At 43.3% G+C, this 26,281-nt stretch overlaps 4 protein-coding genes across 4 annotated transcripts; 3 read left to right on the top strand and 1 right to left on the bottom strand.

The window, feature by feature from the left end:
- Positions 1-5,352: 5,352 nt before the first annotated feature.
- Positions 5,353-6,778, top strand: Osi9 (DUF1676 domain-containing protein Osi9). Its single transcript, XM_076794427.1, has 3 exons — positions 5,353-5,762; positions 5,845-6,017; positions 6,391-6,778. Exons 1-3 carry the CDS (start codon positions 5,509-5,511, stop codon positions 6,711-6,713), a joined length of 750 nt encoding a protein of 249 aa, XP_076650542.1. The 5' UTR covers positions 5,353-5,508; the 3' UTR covers positions 6,714-6,778.
- Positions 6,779-9,940: 3,162 nt separating this feature from the next.
- Positions 9,941-11,608, top strand: LOC143358196 (uncharacterized). Its single transcript, XM_076795153.1, has 2 exons — positions 9,941-10,421; positions 11,181-11,608. Exons 1-2 carry the CDS (start codon positions 9,941-9,943, stop codon positions 11,606-11,608), a joined length of 909 nt encoding a protein of 302 aa, XP_076651268.1.
- Positions 11,609-15,412: 3,804 nt separating this feature from the next.
- Osi10b (DUF1676 domain-containing protein Osi10b) lies at positions 15,413-16,843 on the top strand. The gene is made up of 3 exons (XM_076795143.1): positions 15,413-15,782; positions 16,287-16,346; positions 16,422-16,843. The coding sequence occupies exons 1-3, from the start codon at positions 15,413-15,415 to the stop codon at positions 16,661-16,663; spliced, it is 672 nt and encodes a 223-aa protein (XP_076651258.1). The 3' UTR covers positions 16,664-16,843.
- An 814-nt stretch (positions 16,844-17,657) lies between these two features.
- On the bottom strand, positions 17,658-19,851 carry LOC143358188 (uncharacterized). Its single transcript, XM_076795142.1, has 3 exons — positions 19,584-19,851; positions 17,879-18,061; positions 17,658-17,803 (listed from the first exon to the last, which is right to left on the bottom strand). Exons 1-3 carry the CDS (start codon positions 19,849-19,851, stop codon positions 17,658-17,660), a joined length of 597 nt encoding a protein of 198 aa, XP_076651257.1.
- Between the last annotated feature and the right edge of the window lie 6,430 nt (positions 19,852-26,281).

The raw sequence follows: 26,281 nt of genomic DNA, 5'->3' as shown, positions 1-26,281 counted from the left end.
GTGCTAGTTTAATTGCTTTCGATTCAGCAAAAATTCTTTGCTGTTCAATAATGATCAAGCTTCTAGTGAAGATACATGATAAGTAATACAAGTAAACTGTAAATTTTTGTCACGTGTATTGTTTGTAATACCTCTAATCAATCAAAATTCTTGAAACTTTGTAAAATTGACATAGAACGTGCTCTCTCCAAGGAGTCTGTATTAATTTCTATAGTCTGTTACTATGAGAAGACGCATAGAACTCACCAACAACTCAAAAATCACTATATTTAATTGAATATAGTTGAAGAGATCCAATGGCAAAGATTGAGCAGCAAAGCAGTATTATTAATCATCTAAAATATAATAAAAAGAAATGTATATCCCAATAATAAGAAAACATATAGGCCCAGAAAAGAATTTAAAAATAAATCTATAAATTTAAGGTCACAGTTGTAGGAAGATTATGTTACAAAATAAAGAAGTAGGAGTTTAGCGAGTAGGATAATGTGAGGATGACGAAACAAATCAGCGTTTCGTGGCGATGATAGGTGGAGAGTCGACGAAGGAGACGAAGAACGGAGAAGAGAAGAAGAAGAAGAAGAAGAAGGCTTCGCTTCGTGGGGGCCTTGACCTGACCTCGATCCTGAGGCGAGTTCACTCTCGCCGGCGTCGTCGAGAGGAAAGTGTTCCATTACCCAGGCGCGTACAGCTCGGCTCGCTATGCCACCAGGATTAGCGTTTTGGTCCACGAGCTATTCTCGTGTCTCGCCATCGACCCCGCATCATCGGGTCGTCACGTGCTGCGTGATCATTGAAAATCACTCGTGACACGGTTGGCTGATCAACAGTTGCTCGATCCTCGGATCTACGGATCGTCGTACAGCGAGCAACGCGAGAAAAACGAACCACTGAAAATCGACATTGGCGGATGAAGATAAAGTGAAAGTCTTCCGCCGGGATGTAACGCCCGGCGATTCTCTTCTCTTTCGATGTTCTCTTTGTCTCGATGTGTTCCTTTTTCATTCGCGTGGCTCGCAGACACTTTCGTTTCGGCCGCGTATAGACGATTTTGTAGAACTCGTCCGACGCGTGCAGCCTCTTTCGGACGATGCGAGCCATGCACGGCCCGCTTGTTCGGTTACTTATTATCATACCGGGGTAATTAACTTAATATACTTTCGTGGGTTTTCGATACGGGCCGCGCGCGGACTCGTGAAAGTTCCGGCGGGTTCCTCGGCTCCGATATGCTTTTCGAGCGGTTTATTCTTGCTTGGTATTAACACTAGATTATTGATTGTACATGTAACGTTTCTTAAGCTGGGAGGAAAATAAATAGTGCACCGTATGTAATTGTTTGCAATTTGGGGGATTTTATATGAATGATCGAGTGAAAAATAGAAAATAGAATTTCTAGAGTATTCTACTCTTATTCTACAACGTACATATTAAACAATCTGCGAAAGTAAACTATTTTAGGAGAAGAGTGTTTTACGAAAAGCATTCTTCATTTATTTTTTCGTGTAGTATACATGAGTGTATACCACTTTTTATTGTGTCACACTTTACATGGCACGTTGAGCACAGCTAGAAAATATTTATGATTCCGTTAATGCGTCACATTAGCGAGTACTGCAAGTCTGGCGCGAAAGTGCTGGTTTGCTTGGTAAAATCATTGATTTCATTTGGAAATCACCATCTCTATGACTCTTTCTATCTATTTAAAAATTAACGAGTTCCATAACAGTAGTATTAATGCGGGTTTAATTAGCAGAAATACTGATTTTAGTGTCAATTTGGAAAGCCACTGGTAATCCGACATCTTGAACACAGCTAAAAAGTATTTACGATTTTTACAATCCGTCGAATTTACGAGTTCTATAAATCCAGTGCGAATGTGGGTTTACTATTTGATAGAATTACTGATTCCATTATTAATTTGGAAAGTTAATGGAAACGTGCTTAACAAACTGTAATTATAGTTAGCAATAATCGTTGGGAGGTCATAGTAGAAGAGTAAAATAGGAAAATATTCGAAATGGTGTGCTAAATCGATCGAAGCGCTGGAGATTTTAACGCGCGGCGAGGAAAGTGCGCTGGAGACTTCACCGCGCAATTAGGCGATCACGTTGGAGATTTCTACTTTATGTCTTTTACAAATGTTCTTACAATGTATCTTCGTGTCACTTACAAATATCCTTACAGTACACCAACAATTATCGAATATATTCGCTAAAATTCATTAGGCTACGGATTTTATGCATGTATGACAAAATGGGGTACGTACTATTTAAGAATTTAAGAATACCTATGACAGACAATTTTTATTTCGCATAAAATCCTCAGTGTATTTATCCGGACGACCTTCAAGTATCTAGAATAAAAATCGTGACGAAGAAGTAACGACGGCGTTAGAACAAAAATTTCAAGTTTCCATTCAAGACCGGAAAGTTCGAAGCTCGCGATTAAGATAAGGTCTCGAAGGGTCAATTAGCGAATTACCCCGAAATCGACGGCTCAGATTGAGACGTAAAGGGGACTCGTGAGCGAGAAATTCGAGGTAACCTCGTGTTACCATCTTCGACCGCGGAGAAAGTCGCGTCGCGGCCGGCGATCGTTCTGTCCGGCGGCGGGCTGCCACGATCGGAAACGGCTCGATCCTCGTTCCAGGCCTCCCATCATCTTTCTTCCCTGCGTTCGCCTTGTTTTTCTAGGCGAGAGACGTCTTCGGGGTCACGGCGAGGCGAGGCGCGGCCACGCCACGATGGACTCCGGTGTTCGGTTGGCTCGAGCCCAACTCGTCTGCGTGGACATTCCATGAAAAACCGTTAAACGTTCCCCGCGAATATATTAATTTCGAAGATGGCCGGCCGGCGAGGACCACCGGAACACCGATGACACTCGATCCGAATGAATGGGACGCCCGAACGACGCAGAAAGGGGAGGCAGCCGGAAACAGAGAAAGAGAGATAGAGAGAGAGATCGTCCCTGGGAATGCGGCTTAACTGCGAATTACAGTTAGCGAGAAAAGTCCTCGGGACCGTTCCGAATAATCGTGCGATTTCGTCTAGAATCGAAGGACCGGTTAGGTATGCTTGGTATGTGTGCCGTGAAAAGTCCACAGGCCTCGCAGAAACCCGCGAAATCCTGTTCGACAGCACGCCGAGGAAAGTTGCGGAGGCGTGAGATATTCCGGTGAGCTTCTCCGCGAGGCTCGAGGTATTATACGGCTTGCTGAAAGCGAAACCGCCGCGGATATCCTTGATATCATCGTCGTCGCGACTTTTCGCTGAACTACAGCCACGTTTTCCTCTCGACAGATTAAGTTATGCGTGAAACCATGGGAACCTCTCGCAGGGAAAGCTAACGGACCCCCGGAGGTTCGTTAATCATCCCCACTACACGGTTGTCCGAACGAAATGGAATTTTGTGAATGACTTATTACTTTCTAGGCGTCCGAGTTTCTACGAACACGGTGGAAATATTTCGGACAGACACTTCGAGTATTTTTGTAATTAGCGCGTTGAGCGCCGCCGCGAATTTTGTGGGTTTCACGCGAGCTTCGCACCTGTTTCATTCGTAGCCAGCATTGAAAAATTGTCGGTTACTTCGTAATGGAGTTTTCACGTTAAAATCTAGTCAATTTCTAGAAATAACGTGTTAATTCTAAATTGAATATTTGATTCTCAAATGTGACATTAATTTAGAAAACTGCCATTACATTTGTTTTGCTGACGTGAACTGTGCTGCACGATGTTGCAGACGTGGAAGGTAATTTTAATGCTCGATTCAATGCAAATTCTGCTGCGAGAATTACCCTCCATTGGATTACTTTTTAGAAGCAGCCGGTGTGGTTCGAATGATAATTGTCGGCACCAAGTCAGGCATAAATGTCGATCATTTCTTCGTTCATCGATAATTTATCGACGCTCCCTACGGTGCCTCGCGGGGTTCAGTTTCAATGTCAACAGTCCTCCATGAATATAATTGACCTTGAATATCCGATCCTTAAAATATTCTCCACGTGTCTTCGAACGAAACGAGACACCTCGTTTCTGCAGCTCTCTTTTTATATTAGCCATCTGTAGACTACTAAAGCCTAGCCTGTTTGACCCGGTCTACTATCAAATATTTCTTGAACATTACCAAAACCGATCTACAAAGTCTATTACACACTTCGCTGCAAAACATTTGCAAAATTAAAAACCCGGTAGTCTATTTTCCTGGTTAAACAATTAAAACAGGAAGTGAACAACCTCAAAATCGCAAGGACATACAAAGTCTGATCGCAAAAAGAATTCTTACACATTTATAATTTCATACCTTCAAAATTCATTATACTATTATTATTCTGAAATAATTAAAATGCGAAATGGACAGCTCTAAAACGACAGCAGCCTACAAAATCCGCTACTGAAGAGAGTGTTACACACCTGACACTATTATATCTGCTAATTCTAATACCCATTCTACTTTCATCATAGAACAATTAAAATAAAGCGTGAAATTTAAATAAATGTACCGCGAGACCGTATAATTAAACGTGGACGTGAATGTAATCTACAAGATTCGATCTCGAAAGAGTCTTACATGTCCTCCACCATCAAATCTACAAAACCCCAGTACCCACGCTATTCTTCTAAGAAATAGATTGAAGTAAACCTGAGGAATAACACCCGTCAGAAAGTCTCCCGAGCCCGAAAAATCACGCTTGATCACAAACGTGCGGTTGGACGTCCGAGCGGGCCGAGACGGGTCTACTCTTACCGGAAGCGGTTGCAGCTGGAATCCGCGTTCCATTCGGGCCTCGATCGGGTCTCCTCGGTCTCGGCTTTGACCCGCGCCGGCGCGTCTCTGCGTGTCCGGTGGATGCCCGAATCTCCGCGGCTGGAAAAGGGCAGCGACGCGTGGGCAAGAAGAAGCATCTTCCACCGATTTCCACTCTCCCTCTCCCGGGAATCGGGCCCCGCTTCTCGTTTGCAGGGGGATCGGGCCCTGGTCATCGAGGTGGCCCCTCGTACGATAGCCACACGTACACGGGCCGAACGCACGCATACAATTGCGGAGGGCTGGCCGGACGAGCGGTCCGGCCGAAGAGAGCGAGAACACGGAGAGGAGAGGAGAGCGCGAAGAAGAAGGAAGAGTATGCGAGCTCTCGTGGAGGCGCGCGACAGAGAGGAACCACGAGGGACACCGACCGCCTCGAGGAGAACCAATAGCTCGTACGGGTCTGGAAGAAGGGGGGAGAGGGGGTCGCCCGGGGACCAGACCGGTGGGGGCCATCAAAATTTCAAAAACGTACGCGGGCCCCTTTCGCGACGAGGATAAAAGGCAGCAATCGTGATTCTTTCGGTCAGTGTCGATACGATCGCCGCAGTTGTTCCCGAGTTACGGTGCGAGCGTTCCGTCCACTTTTGGGAGTGTCACCCGGAGAGAGGAGCCCGAAAGGAGTCCGCCGCACAGTTGGTTCTTGTTTTACTTGGTGTATAACCAGCCGAAGCTCTAATCAACACCCCCTACGGAGGAAACATGTTCAAGTACGTGGTAATCGCTGCGGTCTTTGCCGCGTCCACCTTCGCCGCGCCGGCCACCCAGGACCCGGTTGCACAATCGTCGATCCTCGAAGAAGCCCTCGATGTCTACGCATCGTGCTCCGGCGAGGAGGATCTCGCGGTGTGCTTGAAGCTGAAGGCGTTGCGTTTCGTCGACAGGGCGGCCAGATCCGCCGACATCGACGTGGTCGATGGCTTCAAGATCGTGCAGACCGAGGAGTCTAAGAACAGGTATGAGGGGAACGACACCTGGACACAGGTGCGCGCCGATCTTGTACCGAGCGATGACTCACCGGAGGATTTTACTTTCCAGCCGGGCTGACAACGCCAGGTCCCTCAACGACATCGAAAATACCCTGCCAGCTGAGGTAGAGGCCAAGGAAGCCGCCATCAACGAGGCCCTCTTCGACAGGACCGCTAGGTTCCTCTCCACGCACACCGTCGAGCTCAGCATCCCTGAGGAGGTCTCCCGTTCGTTCGACGAAGGTAATCATCTTCGACAACTTGAACTTTAACGAGCGTTAGTTCATTTACAGTTTGTTCAAGAGAAAATACTCTTTCATTTTTCCCTTTGCTCCTATCGTTTACCAGTACGAATAACTTGTAGTGCTTTAAGTATTTCTAACGGTTGTTTGAAATTATATGGCTATGAAATAGCCATCGTCGTATTCTAGGAAGTACACAGTAGTGCTGGAAAGTTGTCGTATCTCATAATTTGCAATCAATTTTTAAATACCCTTTAGAGTCAGTAGAGTTGATCAGTAGAAATCCCCAAGTTAACGATTGACTGACCGCGTAATCCCCAGAACCGATAGAAAATCGAAGTGCCCAAGTTAACAATTGCTCGATGTGATTGCAGCTCGCGGCAAAAAGAAGAAGATCGTGAAATCGCTGCTGCCGATCCTGCTGCTCCTGAAACTGAAGGCCGCAGCCTTGATCCCGATCGCTCTCGGCGCTCTGGCACTACTGGCCCTGAAGGCTCTTGCTATCGGCAAGATCGCCCTTATCATCAGCGCCATAATCGCCCTGCAGAAGCTGTTCGCCAACAAACACCAGAGCTACGAGGTCGTTGCTCACCCTGTCCACTCGTACGGCCACGAAGAGCACCACGACCACCACGGCTGGGCAAGATCATCGTCTGGCTCCGAGCTCGCGTACAAAGCGTACAAGCCATCCGAATAACTTCGTGGCCGCCTAGCATCATCAACCACGCTCACATTTCGCTACCTTCGCTCGTCAAAGTGATCGTCAAAGCCGCTGGCGATCACCCGGGGGGCTGCGCGGCTCGAATCCTCTCGAGCACCGTGTGCAAAACTCGTCAAAAAGATCGTCAAACGATCTTTATCGCCACGACCATCCACGACCTGGACCGAGGACCTGTTTTTAGATTTTCTGTTAGTTGTTTAAGACGATTACCACGCATTATTACGTGACCAGTGACCGAACTGTGACGAACGAACTGTGACCGATCGACGACACGGGACACTCTCAGCTCGGACGGCTTTCGTCTTTGTTAGACGAAACGACGCGACGATCATTGCTACGGTGACAGACACAGGACAGACTTTTTGTTTTGTTAGGAACAGTGAATGTATGGTGGCAGTCGCGCACCCCCGAGACACACAATCCCCTAGTGCGGTATCCCTTCTTGGGGTCGACGCTTCGGAGCGATCTCAAACGGAGATCCCGGGACGAACGCGCTCGGACTCGTAGTCAGTACCTGCACAGGTCCACCAGATTTAATTCCAATGATTATTTATATTCTGCCCCGAATGGGGCTGCCATGTAACTTATCGCATTATTTATAAATAAATCCTAATTTTATATGAACACGATCGCCTGCCTCTCTTTTACCCTCAGCCTGAAATCTTCACAACCTCTGAAATGCAGTGGGTTTCATCAAACTGGACCGAAACTACTTGAAATTGCTCTAGAATTTAGAAACAGTAGTTAAGGATCGTTTACAGAGAAGATTGCAATTGGCAGAAGTCACGAAGAAAATAGTGAATAGCAAATTTATGTCAGTTGTATGTATCCTGGAAGTTTCAACGAAATTGAGCAACGTTTACACGAGTTATAAACAGTTCAAAGTAGCGGAAATTGCTGCTCCGAATATTTTTACGACTCCCAATGCCTGTCGTTCCTTTCTGAACTTATTGAACTGGACTAGTTTAACCTATTTGTTAAAACTTTCGTTCGAGACACAAATGAGAAAGTTGTATGATTAGCTGTAATTTCCCGAAGAAGATTTTTATAAGTCTCTTAGTGAACTGATCCTTTTAGCAAGTTTTACGAAAGTTATTCTGGTTTGATGGGTGTTCGGATATTTTTTCGACAGACTGTATTTGCCGTGGATTTCACTCGGTCGACATCCGGCACGTGCTAACTGCTCGTAATCGCGTTAACGCTACCCAGTGTTTACCAGCACACTGTCTACTTTGTTGACCGTCTTGGCTATTTTCCTCGTCCGCTTCGATTCTTTTCTCTACAGTGTTAGAATTTCTCCTCGTTGCTTCTAGGCCAGACTTCGTAACGAGTTCTATAAATCTAGAATCGGTATTGGTTTACATGGTACAATTGGCGATTTTATTATTAGTTTGGAAAGTTAATGAGAATACGAATACTGTAAAAAATAAAAAGCTGTTTCAATTAATGTTGAAAGATAATAACAGGAGAGCAAAATAGGAAACAACTTGTAACGACCGGAGACTTCAACGCGCGGTTACGCGAGCACGCCGGAGACTGCAACGCGTGACTAGGCGAGCGCGCTGGAGACTGCAACGCATGATCAACAAGATGGACCGTTAAATCCAATCCCCGATAGAATTAGCACCTATGTAGAATTATAATATAACATTCCATTAACTTATTCCGTAATCTAGGTCACAGCTATTAACTTTATGATCAAATAAACGAATGTTCCTTAATGAAAACGAACAATTTACAATTAACTAAATCTACAAGACCCAGTCATGCATTCAGTCTTTCAAAAAAGTCTTGTAAAATTGTTAAAAATAAACGATAGAACCTCGGACAGCACTAAAACCCAGGTTAGACCATGCATGCGTCACTAATCGCGTTAGATCATGTACTCTACAAGATTGAGTCTCGAAGAAGCACGTTCGCAATAAGAAATATTCGTCCTCGCTGTCTTCTTTGTTTGTTTTGACTCTTGTTTTCTTTCCCTACGACTTCGAGTTTCTCCTCGTTGCTTCTAGGACACCTGGACAAGTCTTGACGGGGTAACGAGTCCCAGGATGCCGGACCCCGGATGATGAATTGCTCCTCTTCGGGTGCATCCGGCGTATCCAGGGACCCATGCACGAAATACACCCGCGGACTTTCGCTGCTCGGCGAACCCGTCGAGTGAAACCGATTGTTCCGTCGCGTGTGAACGCCCCCTTGACGCCTATATAGCCGCTGGATCATGGGTGCTAGATCAACAGTATTGTTTCGGAACCCGGCCGCATTTCTTGCGACACCAGGTCTCCTCGGTTTTCCGCCGTAAAAATCGATGGTGGAACGTGTAACGTTGCTAGTTGATGGTGTCGATCCGAGACAAAATGTGGAAACGCGTTAGGTGAGGAAAGATCGTCGACGTGGATCAGTGGAGGGATGTGGAAAGTGAGAAGATTGGGACTTTAGATCTCGAAGAGCTGGGAAAGGTGTGGGGGTTGCAAAATCGGTGATTTGAGATGGCCCAGTGCTCGTAGTTTCAGTACCAACATGTTTTTAAGATTTGTTATTTTATTAAGTCATTTTTCTTCAAAATCCGTAGTCTAGTTATGAATTTTAGCTACGATACACTTTTGTGTACTCAGATTCGTTAGGGTGTTAAGAAACTGAAGTGGTGCGCAGAGCAATCACTGTGGTAAAGTGTTACAGAAAGAATAAGGAAGAAAGAAAGAAGAAACTTTCTATACGGTTTCTATTTTTTCCGTTCCAAATGGAACATTTGTATTTTGCGTAAAGATCCCCGATCTGTTGAGAACATTAGTCAAAATTAACATTTTTGTAAAGCCAAGATGAAAGGGAACTTGCTTTGACTACGAAAGAGTTTCTTAACGAACCGAATGAGCATTGGATACATTTCTCTTTCACCGCGGTTTCTTAAAGAAGAAAATGACAAGCAAAATATAAGTGGAAGGTAATGAGATGCCTGCTAAAAATTCAAGTTTCGAGCCAGTTAGTTTCCAATCTTTCCTGCGCATCTCCCAACGAGCCCCCCCGCTTCAGGGACCGTATGCAATGCGAATTATCTGTTCCCAGAGCGGAGCGATCGGCTTAATTACGCATTCCCCTTTCCTCGCACGGGACTTTCATCTCGACGCATTTACACGAAACCTTATCGACTTTCTCCACGGTCTTCCTTCGGCATTATTCCCGTCCGGCGTTGACCGATGTCCACTATGAAGCACGAATTGCGCAGCTTCTGTCTGTTCATCTTCGTCTCCACGGGGATCACAGTGATCATGGAGCCGAGAGAAGAGCCTATATTGAACACAGAGGAACCTTCGAGCTTCGCAGAAGCGTTTGGGACCTGCCTAGCCAGGAAAGAGTATGGTACCGTCGAATGTGTCAATAGGGGGGCTCTCAGTGCTCTGCAGTCGTTGAATCAAGATGATGATTTGGAGTTTGGGGATGCTCATTTGGAGAGGGCTGATGGGTTTGGCAGGGATCTTCTGGATTGGGATTATGATCCGAAGGATTTTGGGAGTATTGTGAAAGCTGCCACCAGGTTAATGGAACGAAGGAGTCTCAAGTGGAATTTGGATACTTTGTATCCTGGGCTGCAACTTAGGGCTGGACCTATGCTCAATGGAAATGGAATGTTGGAGTTCGTGTTGAATGATAGACAAACTGCCTTTGCGGATAGGCAGGCTGGTCCAGGTGAGGAAAATTGGGAAAATGTAGGCAATTGGTATTTTTAATTTTTTGATAGCAGGTTCTAATAGCACTTTCGTTGGAATGCTATTATGAACCGAACATAGCTGGCTTTTCTGTAAAATTTAATTCAATTCAATTAAAGAAAAATTTTTAGTGTCAGGCTTGACCTATCTTTGATGTTCTGAGAATTTCAAGGACTCTAAGGACCACTAGTTAGAGTAAAAAGTAAAAGGCATGATTAAGGATAGGGAGGATTCAAAGTTTTGTAGAGGGAGCTCTAAGCAAGCCTGATAAGCTTGGAAGCGAACCCAATGATCATCAAGGTTCGCATCCTTGCTGCGACGTTCACCTGCAGGTTTCCGGATTCACCTGCAGTAGGCAGCACGGTCAAGGCCACTCGCGTTGAAGGCCAGAGACATCTTCAGCGTCTAAAACTACGTTCTTCCAGAATAAATAGCTCTGATAAGCCCTGTAGCTTTATAGAGTCAATTAACACGTTTTTACTTGCAACGATCTGACACCTTCATGATCTGATCTAGTGCAAGTAGAAAATATAAATTGCACCAATTGTGATTATAGGTCAGACCTTGAAGAAGTCTGCCGTTTCAAAATAATTCTTTGAAATTGTCTTCTCTTTCGAGTAGCCTCTGTTATTAAAATTTTAAAGCGTCTCTATAATTTTATATCTAGTCTGATATACAAGACATAATCCACTTGTAAAAGTAGATGATCTTAATTGAAGCAACTGTGATCGTTTTCCAGGAAGACAGATGGTCAGACACCTCCTAGTACCATTCCTTCTAGGGTTCAAATTCAACCTAGTGTCCCTCGTACCCCTGCTATTCGGTTTCCTGCTCCTATTGACGAAGAAAGCATTGATCCTGACCAAGTTGGCCCTCTTCATCAGTGGTCTGCTAGGCTGGAACTCTTTATTCTCATCAGCCTCGTCAGCCTATCCCGGAGGAGGACTTCACGGTTTCAATACATATCCTCAGGAAACTCCAATCGGAGGATACCCTTACTACGATCATCACAACTTCCAATATCGACCTTACAGAGGACATCAGGCCAGCGACTTAGGGCTGTATAATCAACACGTGATCAGAGAAGTCGTCGATGTTTATGATAACACGGAGGAGACGAAGAATAAGCGGAGCGGAAAGAACTTTGTGTGGGCTAAAAGCGGTTGAAGAAACCTGGGACAATTGAACGAACTGTGATCGATGCAAAGATTCGATTTTAATTATGTGTAGATGCCTGGACTGCGGATTTTGTGCATTTTTTTCACTGTGCTCAATTTGCTAGAATTATCGAAAGGATTCCGACAATTTTTATTTTGTCTGAGGATCTACAAGCTCTGTTGCATCTAGTTGACAGCATTATGATCAGACTGAGGATTTTATGTGTCTACGAAAAATTTAATACCGTAGAAGGATTAATAATAACTTCATCAAAATAATTCGAGGAAAATTTTCTAATAAATCTCAATTTGTTCTCTGGTGATTTTCCCTGCCATTGACACAAAAATTTTTTATTGTAATCACACAAATCCGCAGTGTAACTGGCAGGCTCATTGATTCTCATTATCCAAAGACGTGCAATGTTAATCCAAAGATGTATTACAATAAAATTGCAATTCTAATTTGGAGGGGTATTTCTAGCAATATTGTACTATATTTTTACGTGGTTCAGAATGAGGGTACCCATTCATCCGTCAGGTGTTGCTAACTATCTCGCCTCGCCGCGTTCTGGTAAAAGGTTAGGATTCCAAGAAAGACCCACAATCAGTGCGCAACCACACCTGATTTCGTTCTTCCCTCGCCGATTGTTCCGCTTCCATTATGTAGCAGCCACCCCACCACATCCTCCTCTTTGCTCTGCTTCGAGGGGAAACTCTGTGATCCCACTTAATGGCCGCTATTCAATTTAAATTAAGGCTATCAACGACAGTTATCGATTAAAAGTAAAGCGGAGAAGTGTATATAGTGTTGGGTCAACGGACAATGCCGAAGAGAAACTAGACACACTGGGGAAAATAAACTGTTTATGATGGAGCGAACGAGTGTAATAAACTTGAAGAACCGTGAAGCTTATCGTACTATTATCGAGCAGTTTGCAGAAACCAGAAAGACCTAACTAACAAATCGACAGTTTCATCTATTCAACCTATATTTTTTATTAGTCTAAATCTACTATGAGCTCTGGTTTTACATTAATCAAGACTACTTAAATTACCGGGTTAAATTACTGAGATTGTAAGCACGCATTTATGGGTACTTTCTTAAATAAAGTCGTTCCTTTGACAATATACTCTGATAAATGTAGATGTAAATAGTTTCCAAAAGTAACTAGTTCGTAATGTGTACGAATACATGAATTCATTTAACAACACACCACGAGACCATAAAATCTGCAAAAGCACTTGCACAATGTTGTTACAAACCATTTAATAGTTCTAATAAAAGACTAAAGGATCTCCGTGCATCAAGAGCTCACAAAAATGTTAAATTTTCACCAATAAAATTGCACTGATTTCTCATGCTGTTCTTAAACCAAATAAATTGTTGCAGGAAATAAAGTTACCATGGGCTTGGTTTTTGCAATACAAGCCGCAGAGGAGAGTGGTATTCATCACTATCGATTTCGAATATTCCCAGCCGAACTATCGTCCCTCCGACTCGGTCCGTTTTCACTCCTGGAATCCGTCAGGCTTCCTCCATTATCCGTGCCTTCTGAGCCGGTCGCCTAACTGTAGTTCCATCCGCGGAAGAAGGTGGAACCATAGGCAACGTAGAAAATGCGTCCGGGAAATACGCTTTTGCTCGTAAATGGCAATGCTCGCGTAGCCGCCACGGTCCCGTGGCTCTTCGTACCGCCACGCGCGTTCGTTATGTCAAGTGTAACAATCAAGGCGAGCATACATTACAGTCGGGGACAGTCGACCATAAAAGTTCCTTGTTTTCCGCCACGGTTTCACGGTCCCTGATCTGTGCACGAGACCGTCGACGACAATGCGCAGTTTATGCGCTCGCCCGTCCTCGTCCGACAATGATTTCTTCGAAACGAATCCAATTTTCTATTTTTCCATTTTTATGCCGTTTAGGTAGCTCCAGACCACCGTGGAAGACTAAGAATTGTTTGGGAATCTTTCGTGCAACGAAACATTATTTACGATTTTCTTGTTCTTTTTGAGGGGAGAATTTAATAAACGCTCTTTGGAGGTTCAATTATATTTAGTTGTATATGCTCTTTTTGGAGACAATTTCATAAACATCCCTTAGACGGTCAACAGTATTTTCTGCACTGTTTTATCAGCAGAACTTATTGCACAAATTTTTTCAGTTCGGTGTAGTCAGAATGCAATAACAAATTTTGTCTACAGAGTTTCTTTAAAAATTACTCCTCACATAAAAATCATCTTTAAAATTGATCTTCAACAGAAAGCGAACCTCCAAGAACCTTGTCCAAATCAGACGAACTAACATTCCAAAGTCATAAACAAGAAATAATTTCCTGTATAGGATCATGATACAATTCTCATTATAAACTCATCCTACAAATTCCTGTATAATGTCATTATACAATTTCCTGTATAAAACCACCGTACAATTTCCTGTATAAAATTATCCTGAAAATCAGAAGTATTATTGTACCTCGTACAACGAACGTACAACTGTTTCGGGCAGTAGAACCTTGAAAAACATTTTCGTAGCGAACGCATTGCAGGTAATTGCTCAGGATTCGCGAGTAATGATATTAATGAGTGTCTCTTCCGACAAAAAGTAGGGTAATCGCGATCAACTGCGTGGTCATGGGAACGGGAAAGCCGGGAATAACGATCATCGTCCTGGATTTCCGTAACCGCCGCGTGGTGGACATTTTTCAGAAAAATTCGTACGCGCGTAAATGCGTCGGCGATTCGTCGGAACTGGCTCGTCACGGTCCCGTAATCTGTGTCGGATTAACAGTACCTCTCCGGCATTAATTAATCCGCAACCAGCGGCGATTTGTAGCATTTCGGGATCACGCGTGACTGCGATCCACGGGAAACAGATTCCTCGCGGAGGAAAAAAAAAAAAGAACAAGGCAGGGGGACGGTTAACGAATGCATCAACTTTCGCTGCAAAATAAACAACCTTCTTGAATCCTCATTACACAAGTTGTAATTACAAAGTTGCTTACCGGCGTGCTTCAATCTCGAATCTCGACACTCTCGGACAAAATTAAGTCTTCCGAAAAGTGTAATTTGATGACCCCAACGAAATTTCTGTACTCCGATGTTGGCTGAAGCATTGTACAGCAATTGTGAATATTTCTTAATATCTCTTTCAACAGCGATATTAATCGTGAACCAACAACTCACCCTCGATAATGATAATTATTTTATTTGGGATTATAATATGAAAGAGGATTTCCAAGCTTCTTTTTCGCACAGAAAAATGCTTGAGAATCCTATTAATAGGCTTCCTAGGTAGATAAAGATTGAAAACTACGTCAGTAAATTTGTATGAAATTTTAGAAAAGCCCCAGTGTGATAACGCGTAGTCTAAGTGAACATGGTACCGTTGGGTTAACATTGTTGTAGCTCGATAGAGGAGATTAAAATTTTGATAATGGTGAAAATGGCAGAGCGAAGGACAGTAGCTGCAGAAGCCTTGTCGTAGGAGGCTCCGATGGACAGTCTCGGACCGAGCTGCGAGTTTCGGCTTGGCTAGGCAACAGGGTCAGGGGGATACTTACTTACGGGGCTGTACAACAATGTTTTGGTTCAGGAATCCCTCCTTCGGTAGTAGGAGGCGTTAAACAGCGCGTGGATCAGGTGTGAGCAGGCATCGCGGGACTGACGAATGGCAGATGGTAGGAGAGCGGGAAATACCCTTATAAAAGAGTCGCGACAGAATAATTCGAATTAGTCCGCGGGATTTTTTCGAGCGGTCAGCTTGCGTTCCAGTCATCCTCGAGCCAAGGGAAACAGAGAGCTCGTTTGGAACACGATGAGCAGGACCAGGCTCGTGGATCTCATCCTAATCCTTCATTTGACGGTGTTTGTTGCTCTAGCAGAGAGCAAGAATGAGTACACGAAGCTGTTCGACCGATGCGCCCACGAGAAGAACGCCTTCGATTGTTTGAAACAGAGGGCCCTGGAGATCCTCGACTCTGCAATCAACGATGACTCGGTGTACGTGCTGAACGATTACATATCGATCGCCAGAGATCCTGCTTCGGCGGCTAGGAACGTCGATAGATCCTTCAAGGACGAGAACGTGACCGAGCTGAGTCTGGATCAGAAGCTGGATAACAAGTTCCACGAGTATCTAGCGTCTAGGAGCGTCAAGCTTACTATACCTGGCGATGCTTTCGAAGGTGAGCGGTGTGGAATGATTTAATTGTTCTAGATTTAATAATGGTTCTAGATTGATGGTGAAGCTAAATCTAGAAAATCTAGGAATCTAGAGATAAGATAGGTAGAAGAGGTAGGAAAATCACTAGAGCCTTTATCGATGATAGAAAAATGATCTGAATCAATTTTATCGGCCTAGATCGATGAAACGACAGAAAGTTTTAGAAGAAGTAGGGGAGAGATTTAGAAATAAAAAAGATAGAAGTAGAAAAGTCATTAAAAGCTGGAGAAGAGGCTGGTGAAGAAACAGTGATATAAGGAACACTATAGTTGAAGAATAAGAAGAAGTAGACGTGTATAAGTCTGAAGGAGAAATCTAAAGATAGCAAAAATAGAAGAGGCAGTGAAGTCACCAAGAGCTTGACAAATATATGGAAAAATCTCCCAAAAATTTGTCAACTAAATATAATCACATGAGAATGGATAAAATTTAGCAAGAGTTAAAACGTTATGCATTTTTTGTGCAGGTCGTAAGAAGAAAGGAAAAGGTTATGGTGCCCTTATTATGGGAGGCCTTGCAGTGGGAGGTAAGTTCCTCCATCATAAATTAATCTCTCGATTACTACTAATAGGCGGACTAACCTGCTGATAAAATTTTTTAGCAATGATGGCACAGTTGGCCTACGGCAAAATCGCGTTCATCGCCGGAACAGCTTTGCTGACAGCGAAAATCGCGTTGGTCCTGAGCGCGATCATCGGTTTGAAGAAGCTGGTGTCCAGCCAAGGTGGCGGAGGTCACGAAGTGATCTACGCGACTGGATCCGAACACCATGGAAGCTATGGTGGAGGAGGTGGATACGGCGGTGGCTGGCAAAGAACTCTCGATGGTGTTGCACCGACTTGAGTCGAGTAAATAATTCGAGTAGACATAATTGAATAGAAGATTTAATCATCGCGTTAATTTATTGTATATTTATTGTAAGAGCCGTACGGAAGAGATACTTTTCTATCATTTGTACATGTATAACAAATTCCGAGGACCAATGACTGTCCGTTTACGGAATCATTGGCTCGAGGAATGCGAGGAGGCTATCACGATATTGTTTATTGTAAACGTGTCGTTTAATGTAGTTAGTCGTAGTTGGGTAGTTATTTTGTATGACTGCTATGCTGTACCAAAAATTAATATTTATTCTGTTGGACGCACCGGAGGGTGTTCTTGTATGTATATTGTGTAAAATAATGTTCACCGGTGAATAAAGATTGTTCAAGTAACCATGCTATTTCCTTGCGTAATTTGAAGAGGAATAATTCTGGGAGTTTTATTATTTTTTGCATTACATTTTTAAGAATTGTTCAAGGTGGAATTGTAGTTCCGCGTGTAATGTAGAAGAGAATAATTCAGTGAATTATGTAATTTGTGACGGTAAATGTTTATGAATTCTGTTTGAAGTCATTTTATTTGCTTAGGTACTGTAGAAACGAACAAGTCAGTGAACTATGTCACATTTGACAGTAAGTGCTTGAGAACTGTTCCAGCAATCATTTTATTACCTTGTGGAATTTACAGAAGCTCGGTAAATTATACAATCGATGACAGAATGATAGACAATTTTCTCTGAGCTTATATAACGTAAATATAAATATACAATTTATCTAGACTCTTCTGTTCATAGCTTACGTTCTAAGTGGACCATAAAATAATTGACGTAATCTCAGAAATTCGATTACTGAACTGGAAGATTAAGAGAAGAAGATTTCAACAAATAAAACAGTTGCAATACTTTATAACATGTAAAATTTGAAACTTTAATAGTTATAACATTTCGTCGACATGTTTGTACTTTCGGAATATATTTTCAGACAACATTATGAAACTCGCAGAATATTTTCGATCACTACCGGCGGGCTCTTCGCCGTTTCCGGTATCCAAAATCACCCTCTCCTAATCCGTTATGGTCGAAATCGACGCTGGAGCTGTGCGTGTGCTCGTAACTATGGTGAGGATGCTTCACTATCTCGTATGACACTTTCTCCTTGTGATCTAGAAATGAAATTCAAACAATTAATTATATATTTAGTAAGCATATTATTTTCGAAAGAGAGATAGTTTATTTACCCATTGATTTCTTCAATGCAATCGCAGTGGCGACCGCCAGCGCCACTTTGGCAACGATCAGAGCCTTGGCAGCTATAGCAGCGACTGTTTTGAGCACGACGTGCAGCATCATTACCTTCGCTGCTCCCAGAAAGTATACCAGCAGCTTGCCGTATCCTTTGTCTTTTTTCTTCCGCCCGCTCTCTAGAAAAAACAATTAGTTCTAAGTGAAAAAAAAATATTTGGAAGTCAGTATCCCTGTCAGTGAAAAGTAGACAAGGTGTAGATTACGTGTGAATCGCAGCACCTCTTTACTCAGAGAACACTTTCATGAATAATTGCTTCCGAGAAGCACGATAAAAGGAAAGCAATAAACTGCGTCAATCTACGGATCTCATTGTGTAATTTCATAATTATCTATCAACCAGTGCTGCGATATACCATCGTTCCCATTGAAACTGTGCTTCCTCATTGTTTGCCTGATCCAGACTATCCGATTCTACTTACAACGAAAGCGATTAAACATTGGTGTACTGCTAATTGGTTCTGCATAAATTCTTGAAGAGTAAGAAACGGAGATGAATAAATACTAGTGTCTACTTCATTAGGAAGTCATTTCCCCAACAAATTTATACAATACATGTTCATTAAATTTTACGGCGTTCTTTATACTTATCGATTCCACTTCAAATGTATAAAATACGCATTCATTAAATTTTACTACGTTTATTTTTTTTTCTGCTCAATTAATTACAAAGTACCGTAAAATCGGTATTACAATCGTCTGAGCGAGGCTCGCCAAATCCGCTTAACAAAACAAAGCCCACTAAGCTGCTATTATAATAGCATTGAGTCACCTGAGACGAAAATGACGCACTCTAAGTCATAACAATACGACCCAGATTTTTCGAGGTCTGATCTTAACAAGCCCATTCCCCTTGCAACCTAATCAAGTCCCACCACACGTACCAAACATGGCCCACTTCATCATCATACATATACCAATTATCTTCGAGATTTTATTATAAAATATACATCACGAACCACCACTCAGTCCAAAGACAAAATCTTTCTCATTACGTGTTGACAATGTGTTCACACGTCTGACCCAAATCTGCCTGTTCTCCTTAAAATGCACAGCCACTACACATGGCGACGAAAATCGCCAAAATCCTGGTCAAAATTACCATGCTCATTTCTAAACTAAATTGTCAGCACACATTGCAATGGAATGGCTGCTAACAGGTAATAACACAATCTTGATCTTGAGAGATTGAATTTTTATTTATTAGTTAATATGAAATACAGAGGCAGATGCTTTGGAGCCAGTGCTTTTAATGTTTACTTGCTGTAGCTTTGACTTCCGTTAATGAAACAAATATACAATACCAGAGCATTGTATAAACAATCAATATCAGCAGATTATCATAATGAAATAATAGAAAATAAATAGCAACACCATCTTGAACGTCGATTGAAAAAATTCACTTCATGAAATCATCACCTTTAAACTTCTACAATTGTGAAATAATTCTAATCCACGTATCGAGACTGTCAAAATTATTATACATAGATGTCTCATAAACAAAATGAAATAAACAAGGTCACCACATTCAGTTTTCCATTGTTTTCAACTAGGATTTTTGCACTTTTCGCCGCCACAGCAACATCCAAGAGATTCCAAGCACATTTTCGCTACTCACTGCTTCAAATCATGAAAACTCACCCTCTTCATCATCACTCCCTAGATCCGAAAGGCCCCTGGACACTCTGAACGAGCCTGAATCGCTTTCCGTCGCGATTTCCTCCGTCCTCGTCGCGCACGCGGTGGAATTGCCATCTCCGCTGCAGTTAGGCGACACCGTTGCAACAGTGTAAACATCCTGGCGGATAACAGTGCAGCTGCAGATCGCCAGAAATCCGCACAGCGGCAGAACAATGATCATACGTCGAAGCATGTTCGACGCGGACTGGCCGGCCGAACAGTTCACCATTTTTATAGAGGGCAGAAGTAATTAGCGGTTACGCCATACAGAGCGTGAATGCACTCGCGATGCGAGATCATTCCCGCGAGTGTGTTTTACGGGATCCATAGATCGCGGCTAGGCGCGTATCTCCGTCGACGCGTGCTTGAACCAAGAACATAATCCGCTGGATCACGGTCCGCGGTCACCGATAATTGCCGTGCAACGACTATGAAGCGCAGGCCATGTTTCGATGCAATTGAAATGAAAACGAATTGGGCTAATTGCCCGCTCGTCGGGAAATTAAACGCCTCCTGCTACGCGGAGATTAATTAATTGCCCGGGAAAAGAGACTTTTTTTGGGCCAGCCACGCGATTCGAAATGTTTACAGTGGTTTCTGCCCTGTTTTGGATAGTTTCATTTTTGCACGGTCAAGGCACTTGTAAACAAGACTTGAAAACAGTATTTGTTAATATTTGTTCTTGTAAGATTGATTTTATTTTAGTGATGGAAAAAATACTAATTTCTTCTGCAATCTGAACAGGACTTAATCCGAGTATTATTTGTCTTCTTCAAACGTGGTTTCTTCTTTGTAGTCTAAACAACGTATTAGACAAATATTATTTGTTCTTTTAATTTTGAATTCATTATCCAGGTGTAAATAAAATTGTACTGAATTTTTTTTATGCTACAACGACGCTATTCGCTATTAGTTATGAAAATTCTTGCGCGTCCGAATGATCCCGCAGGGTTCCGAGATGTGATTCTGGTGGGTCTTGGCAGCGGTGTGGAAGCTCATTACAAAGCAACTTGGAAAGCAGCCAAAACTGCAAAGGATGCAGTAAAACACTGTCTCCCTAGCTCCGCCTACCCATCTCCCCACGCTGCTGGGAAGTGGAGAACAAGGTCTAAAAGGCAGCGTCTTTTTTCTGCTTTGTGTGCCACTGGGCCGATCGAGCATCCTCGATTCACTGGTTCGGAGTATGTTAAAAGCGTATCCTCCGAAGGACGCCGTTCGCACGCGACTGGCAAACCCGTGAAAACACGGAATGTGTAGAAAACACCGGCAGGCCCGATAATCACCGTCATTTCGCGTACGTGTCAGTCGTCGAACCGTTTGACATTCCGGAATGCCGGGACACCATGAGAAAGCCGGTTCTGCAGCCTTCTCTCCGACAAATTTCTGCTGCTTCTCTTCAAAAATCGTGTCGGACGCGAAGTGAACATCGCCGGAATCGAAGTTGAAGTTGGCGCTGCTTTCTTCGCTCGTTGCTCCAATCAACGCGTAAATCGCCGTAGCGAAACGAGACTCGCGTTTCAAGAATCTCTTTCAATGATCCCTAGAGTCATTCCGAGGATCTTCCACCTTTTGACCCCGCATTCATCGCTTGACCCGTGCGCTTGTAATGACGGGATAGGCGAGACGTGATGATTATTAATGCGAATTTAACGCTGTTTACTAGTCGAACAGTAGATGACAGACACGACACTGTCACGAGCGTGCTTTGTGCACTTGGTGCAAGTGTCGTTTATTTTAATTTTGTTCGTCCATGTTGGGTCACGAACCATCTGTTGTTGTTTTCCACCGGCTATTATTATGTACCGTTACATGTATAATAAAATGTGTGAATTATGCACTGTAAATTATACTATTATACTATTTTACGAAGACGATACAATGAAGTTGAAAAAGGATTCCTTTCACATTATATTATTTTCCAAGTAGCATATAGAATATTTGCACTAAAAAAAGTTCTTTCGGTCTCGACTAAACGCCAAATCGAAACGAACGGGATGCTTTTAGTTTGAGTGTGAAGTATTTCCCACAGGTCTCAGCGTGCTCCCGTCCCGTTTTCCGTATCGGGGTCAAGCTGATCGTAGGATTTAGTACACGGTGGATCCAGAGGCGGCGAGATTGAACAGTAGCTGGATTCGAAACGACTCGCATAAATCCGCAGTTCCGTAGCGGCGGTAATGAGCCAGGTCAGAAGCTAACGCCGCGGACACGGCTACCTGTTGCGGATCGGTGACCTGAATCTAATAACAGAGAGAAACGCCGGCTTATCGAAAGAGCATCGCCTGAGAGAGGATCCTCCGTGCTCCGCAGCTATCTGTAACCCATTGGCTTCCATTCCACCGGAAACCGTTCTGTTTGCCCATGTTCCCGTGGGACCGTTCAAATTGCGTAAGGGGAAACACTTTTCCGCGAGCTCGTTAGGCTTGCGCGGCACGCGCGACGCGTGTACACTCACCCGAAGTGCTAATGTCGATAAAGAACACCGAAAGTGTCACTCGACAGACCGTCCGGGTTGATAAACGAAAGCACGGATTCTCGAGAAATGCTCCTTTTTCCATTTCCGTTCAAGACCTTCTTGCGGCATTGTTGGCTCTCCGCGAAGAAAGTGTTAGGCGACGTCTCGAGTAGAAGTACAGTGCTTCAACAGTCTACGTGACTCAAGCACAGTAAAGTGTTCAGCAGAGGATAGTTCGGTTCACCGTTTCGTTTGGAGTTGCAGGAAAATTTTACTTTTCAGGGGAATTGGAATTGTTGGAACTGTTTCTGCTCGATGTTTACAATTTTAACACACGGGGTTTTGTCAAGAATTTCCCCCTTTTGGTCTGAATTTTTACAATTGTGGTACGTGAATTTTTGTTAACCAAGATTGATGTTCAACCTGTGGTCTCAACTGAATTTACAATTTCAGCACATAGAAAGCCGTGTATTTGCATATGCGCAGTCATATAATAGGTTTTAATGGGCCGATCTTATCAGAGGATTGAAATTAGATCACACTCTATTATGTTCAGTAGATCGTATCACGAGATCGTGGTAATAAAGAAACTTAAGCAGGACTCCCTACGAATGAGTACCTCAACGCTGACTGTAATATATTCACGTATTAATTCTCGGTGTCCTCGTTCGAGACAAATCAACTTTCCTCAGTAACAATGGAGGATGCGTCCTCAAACTTAATCCGGGGCCTTGGCGAATCCGAACGAGTTCAGCCGAATGTTGACATTTCAATGAGAATTGAAATGATTAGCAGGGAATGCAAATTCAAATTTCCTCCCAATAATAATATTCCCATTAGAATCCTTAACATTCAAACTTTAATATTATAAATCAGATTCAAACGGCACCGTTCGCAGTTATGTCCAAATTTTTATCCTACTATTAGAATCCATACATTTAAATTCTACCCTCGGCTTAGCAATTCAAATTTAAATTCAAGTTCGTCAATTTTAGGATTAAAATTCTGATTTTATGGACCATTGAACTTTCGATCGGAACCACACTGTAGCGAGTCAGATCGACATCGCTTTATCGCACCTCAACAGAATCTCATATTCGCTCGTTAGGATTCCGAGGTTCGACTTGTGCTCGCATTACAAATTCAGAATTCGATCGTTACGCCGAATCTCATTTTCAAGCTCACTCGCAGTAAAATGAAATCCCGAAGCGTTTATGTTAATACCGTTGACTTTCCCTGTCGAACAGCACCACAGTCCGCTGGATCTTCGGTAGACGATCTCGATCGTCCCGGCATGCGTTTCCTCGTCTGCCGGCTTCGGTTTCCGGCGCGGACTCGCGAGCGGAATCCGTTTCTCGCGCTCCGGCGAATTCAATCGGCGTGCCACGCGAATGTGGCACGCGCGTTAACACGCCGCGCCGATCCGAGAGCCCGGTATGGGATAATCGCGAATGTAGGTAAGCCGGCAGAATGGAGGATGCTACGTTGTCGCATTAGAGATGCGTTAACCTCGATCGAGCGTGTGCCAACGTTACGCGCTCGCCGATTGTGAGATCGGCACAGTGACACATTCTGTTTGATAAATTCACTGCCAGAAACGCGCGACAGCTCGACGCCCTCGGGTCTTGTTCCGAGGAAAATCCTCCTCGTCCCCCTTAATTTCTAGATCGTAAACGTTTTTTCGACAACGATCCCGAGCCCTGGAGATACGCGGCTTTCGAGGTCACTGCGCAATTAACGACTAGACAAATCCTCAAGTTCATTACTAAGCCACACTTGCGTATCTTTTCGAATTTCTAGCCACTGCACCTGTGCACAGAACTGATATGTGTATTTATGTACTGGAAACTAGTTTATTGGACTTTAGAAACTTCAATTTACATTAACATCTACAGATCATTCATTTGCATTGATATGTATCTTGGGTGTTGGTGATAAGTAGACTGCGTATTTTATGCATTTATAACTGTGGAAATATAACTCTAATATAGTGTTCGCGATTTGTTAAAGTTGTTTGCGGGAGGAATAAATTTCTGCATAGCTCCTGTTTCTTGTACCTGATAAATCAAATGTTTATTTTACATGAAGATCCACATGCAGAAGCAGAGCTTAACTTTTGATTGTAATTTTTCTTGCCGAAACATATAAATTAATTTGACATTAACAATTCGTATAAATTTCACATTGAGAGCAAGATTTTTTTCAAAACTGTACATCAACTGTGATCCAATTTAATTGTACAATATTAATATTGTATTTAATATAATTCAATACTGTAATTTCAAGTGCAAGGTAAATCTGATGACAAATATAAATTTACGAAATGTACATAAATGAATTTTGTAAACACAGTCAGCTTGATTCATGTTCAGCCATCGTCCGAAGAGATAAGGTAATTGAACAACAGGAATGAATACCAAGCAGCGTCTAGTGTTACGTCGATAATTAAGATACGTGATGTTCGCGCTTAAAACGAAGTTTCACGCTTTCCGATCTGCTAATTCGAGCCAGAGGCGCCTCGTTTGTCTCCCCTCGGACACGGCCACGCCCAGCAGCTATTGGAAAAAGAAGAAGACCGCGAGTGAAGGTGAAGTCGGTGCGGTCTGGTGCAACCGGCAAAAAAGGTGCAACCGATGCGGTTCACTTTTAGCCAGACGTAATCTCCTCTCGCTGCGTATTACGTGTACCATCGCAACTTGCTCCGTCGATGTAGCTCTGTCGAATTCGATCGAATGACTCGGCGATCTATCGCTTCAAGCTAGATCCACGATCAACTAGAAAGTATCGATTAATCTCTGGACTGGAAGTTAATAGCCGAACAGGCATTTCTAGTGGAACGAAACGATTTCACGATTTAGTTCGCGATTTCTTAGCAATTAACATTTATTGGCCAAGATCCTTCTACAAAATGAAAACGATTTAATTAATGAACCGAAAGCTGGAAAGAAGAAATTTGTTATTACTGGCTATTCTTTCGATCCTCCTGGCATCCTTTGGGCTCTAATCAAATAGAAGTCAAACTGATAAATCTGGTGACCAATTCGAATAAAAAACAAAGATAAAATTGATTAATTAATCATTTTAATCGCCCCACATTACCGTCACTTTCGGTAACTCTCAACCCTGGAGCTCGATCATCGCCGATCAAAACTAGAAGAAATCATCTTCAGTCGCGCCATGAGAGATCGACGACAACTTCTTCGCCCTCCAACGGAGAAGTCGAAGATACTTGAAGCGGAAGAATCAATCGCGCAGCGATGATCGCAGACGATCATCGATCGGAAGTCGGATGAATCGGTCACGGTGTCGGTGACCGTCATCCTCAACCGCACGTAGGAAAACAAGGGGGATTTCACCGGCGGAGATGGACTGGTCATCACCATCATCATCATCGTCGTCCTCCTCCGATGAGAAGAGAAAAGAGCAGCTGACCTCAACACAGAAAACAAAGCGACCGGATCGATATCAAGCGGAGAAATTCTGTGCACCGATTTTCGTGAGATCCGTTTAGGGATGCCTTCACAGTCGATCGTAATGACTTCATATGAGCAAGGAAATAGCGCGGTATCGCATAGCAAAACAATACAACACTTTTTAACGTCCATAACTATAAAAATTACAGTAGACACTGCCACAAAAATATTCAGCATGCTTGGGGGTGATTTTTCCTTAAATCAGTGTGTAACTTCCCCATCTGGTACATTATGAGAAACCAACATATTAATTTATGTAAATATAATTACCTTATATATGGCGAATTTTGTCATTGCGTTTGTCTGTATCGTAAAATATTTTCCACATTGGAAATATGTAGAATAATAAACATTGAACGTGTTGATCACAATGGTGCTTACCTCGATGAACTGTATTTAGGAGGAAGCTCGGTGCGTTTAATGTTACTGTTACGAATCGGACGATTCATATGCAACAGCCTAATACCAGGGCTGGAGAGAATCGAGAGAGTAAGGACGCGGACCGTCCACGACCTAAAACTACTTTCGAGCGTCACGACGATCCCCGGTGAGGTCAACGAAGAGGTCACGGTGCCAGGTACGCCAATAGGATCCCTGTCGGTGCATCCTACTGTGCATACTCCCCCCTCTTATGCACTTAGAGCGAATCCCGAGTAGCATCAGCGAAACTTAACGACCGAGAGGCGCGTAGACGTTCCACCTTCCAGGTGCTCAGTGGGTCTCTGTGTCAGGAT

This window comes from Halictus rubicundus, chromosome 10, assembly GCF_050948215.1.
Source record: "Halictus rubicundus isolate RS-2024b chromosome 10, iyHalRubi1_principal, whole genome shotgun sequence".
Lineage (NCBI taxonomy): Eukaryota > Metazoa > Arthropoda > Insecta > Hymenoptera > Halictidae > Halictus > Halictus rubicundus.
Note: the sequence above shows the minus strand (reverse complement) of the source record. Positions and strands in the feature narration are given on the sequence as shown.

Excerpts from the sequence above, each read along its gene's own strand:
- LOC143358196 (XM_076795153.1), top strand. The coding sequence starts at position 9,941 with ATGAAGCACGAATTGCGCAGCTTCTGTCTGTTCATCTTCGTCTCCACG. Across the intron at positions 10,422-11,180 it reads GGATAGGCAGGCTGGTCCAG|GAAGACAGATGGTCAGACAC; the intron begins GTGAGGAAAATT and ends ATCGTTTTCCAG.
- LOC143358188 (XM_076795142.1), bottom strand. The coding sequence starts at position 19,851 with ATGGTGAACTGTTCGGCCGGCCAGTCCGCGTCGAACATGCTTCGACGT. Across the intron at positions 18,062-19,583 it reads AGGGAGTGATGATGAAGAGG|AGAGCGGGCGGAAGAAAAAA; the intron begins GTGAGTTTTCAT and ends TGTTTTTTCTAG. Across the intron at positions 17,804-17,878 it reads TGCATTGAAGAAATCAATGG|ATCACAAGGAGAAAGTGTCA; the intron begins GTAAATAAACTA and ends TTTCATTTCTAG.
- Osi9 (XM_076794427.1), top strand. The coding sequence starts at position 5,509 with ATGTTCAAGTACGTGGTAATCGCTGCGGTCTTTGCCGCGTCCACCTTC. Across the intron at positions 5,763-5,844 it reads ACCGAGGAGTCTAAGAACAG|CCGGGCTGACAACGCCAGGT; the intron begins GTATGAGGGGAA and ends TTTACTTTCCAG. Across the intron at positions 6,018-6,390 it reads CTCCCGTTCGTTCGACGAAG|CTCGCGGCAAAAAGAAGAAG; the intron begins GTAATCATCTTC and ends ATGTGATTGCAG.
- Osi10b (XM_076795143.1), top strand. The coding sequence starts at position 15,413 with ATGAGCAGGACCAGGCTCGTGGATCTCATCCTAATCCTTCATTTGACG. Across the intron at positions 15,783-16,286 it reads ACCTGGCGATGCTTTCGAAG|GTCGTAAGAAGAAAGGAAAA; the intron begins GTGAGCGGTGTG and ends TTTTTTGTGCAG. Across the intron at positions 16,347-16,421 it reads GGGAGGCCTTGCAGTGGGAG|CAATGATGGCACAGTTGGCC; the intron begins GTAAGTTCCTCC and ends AAAATTTTTTAG.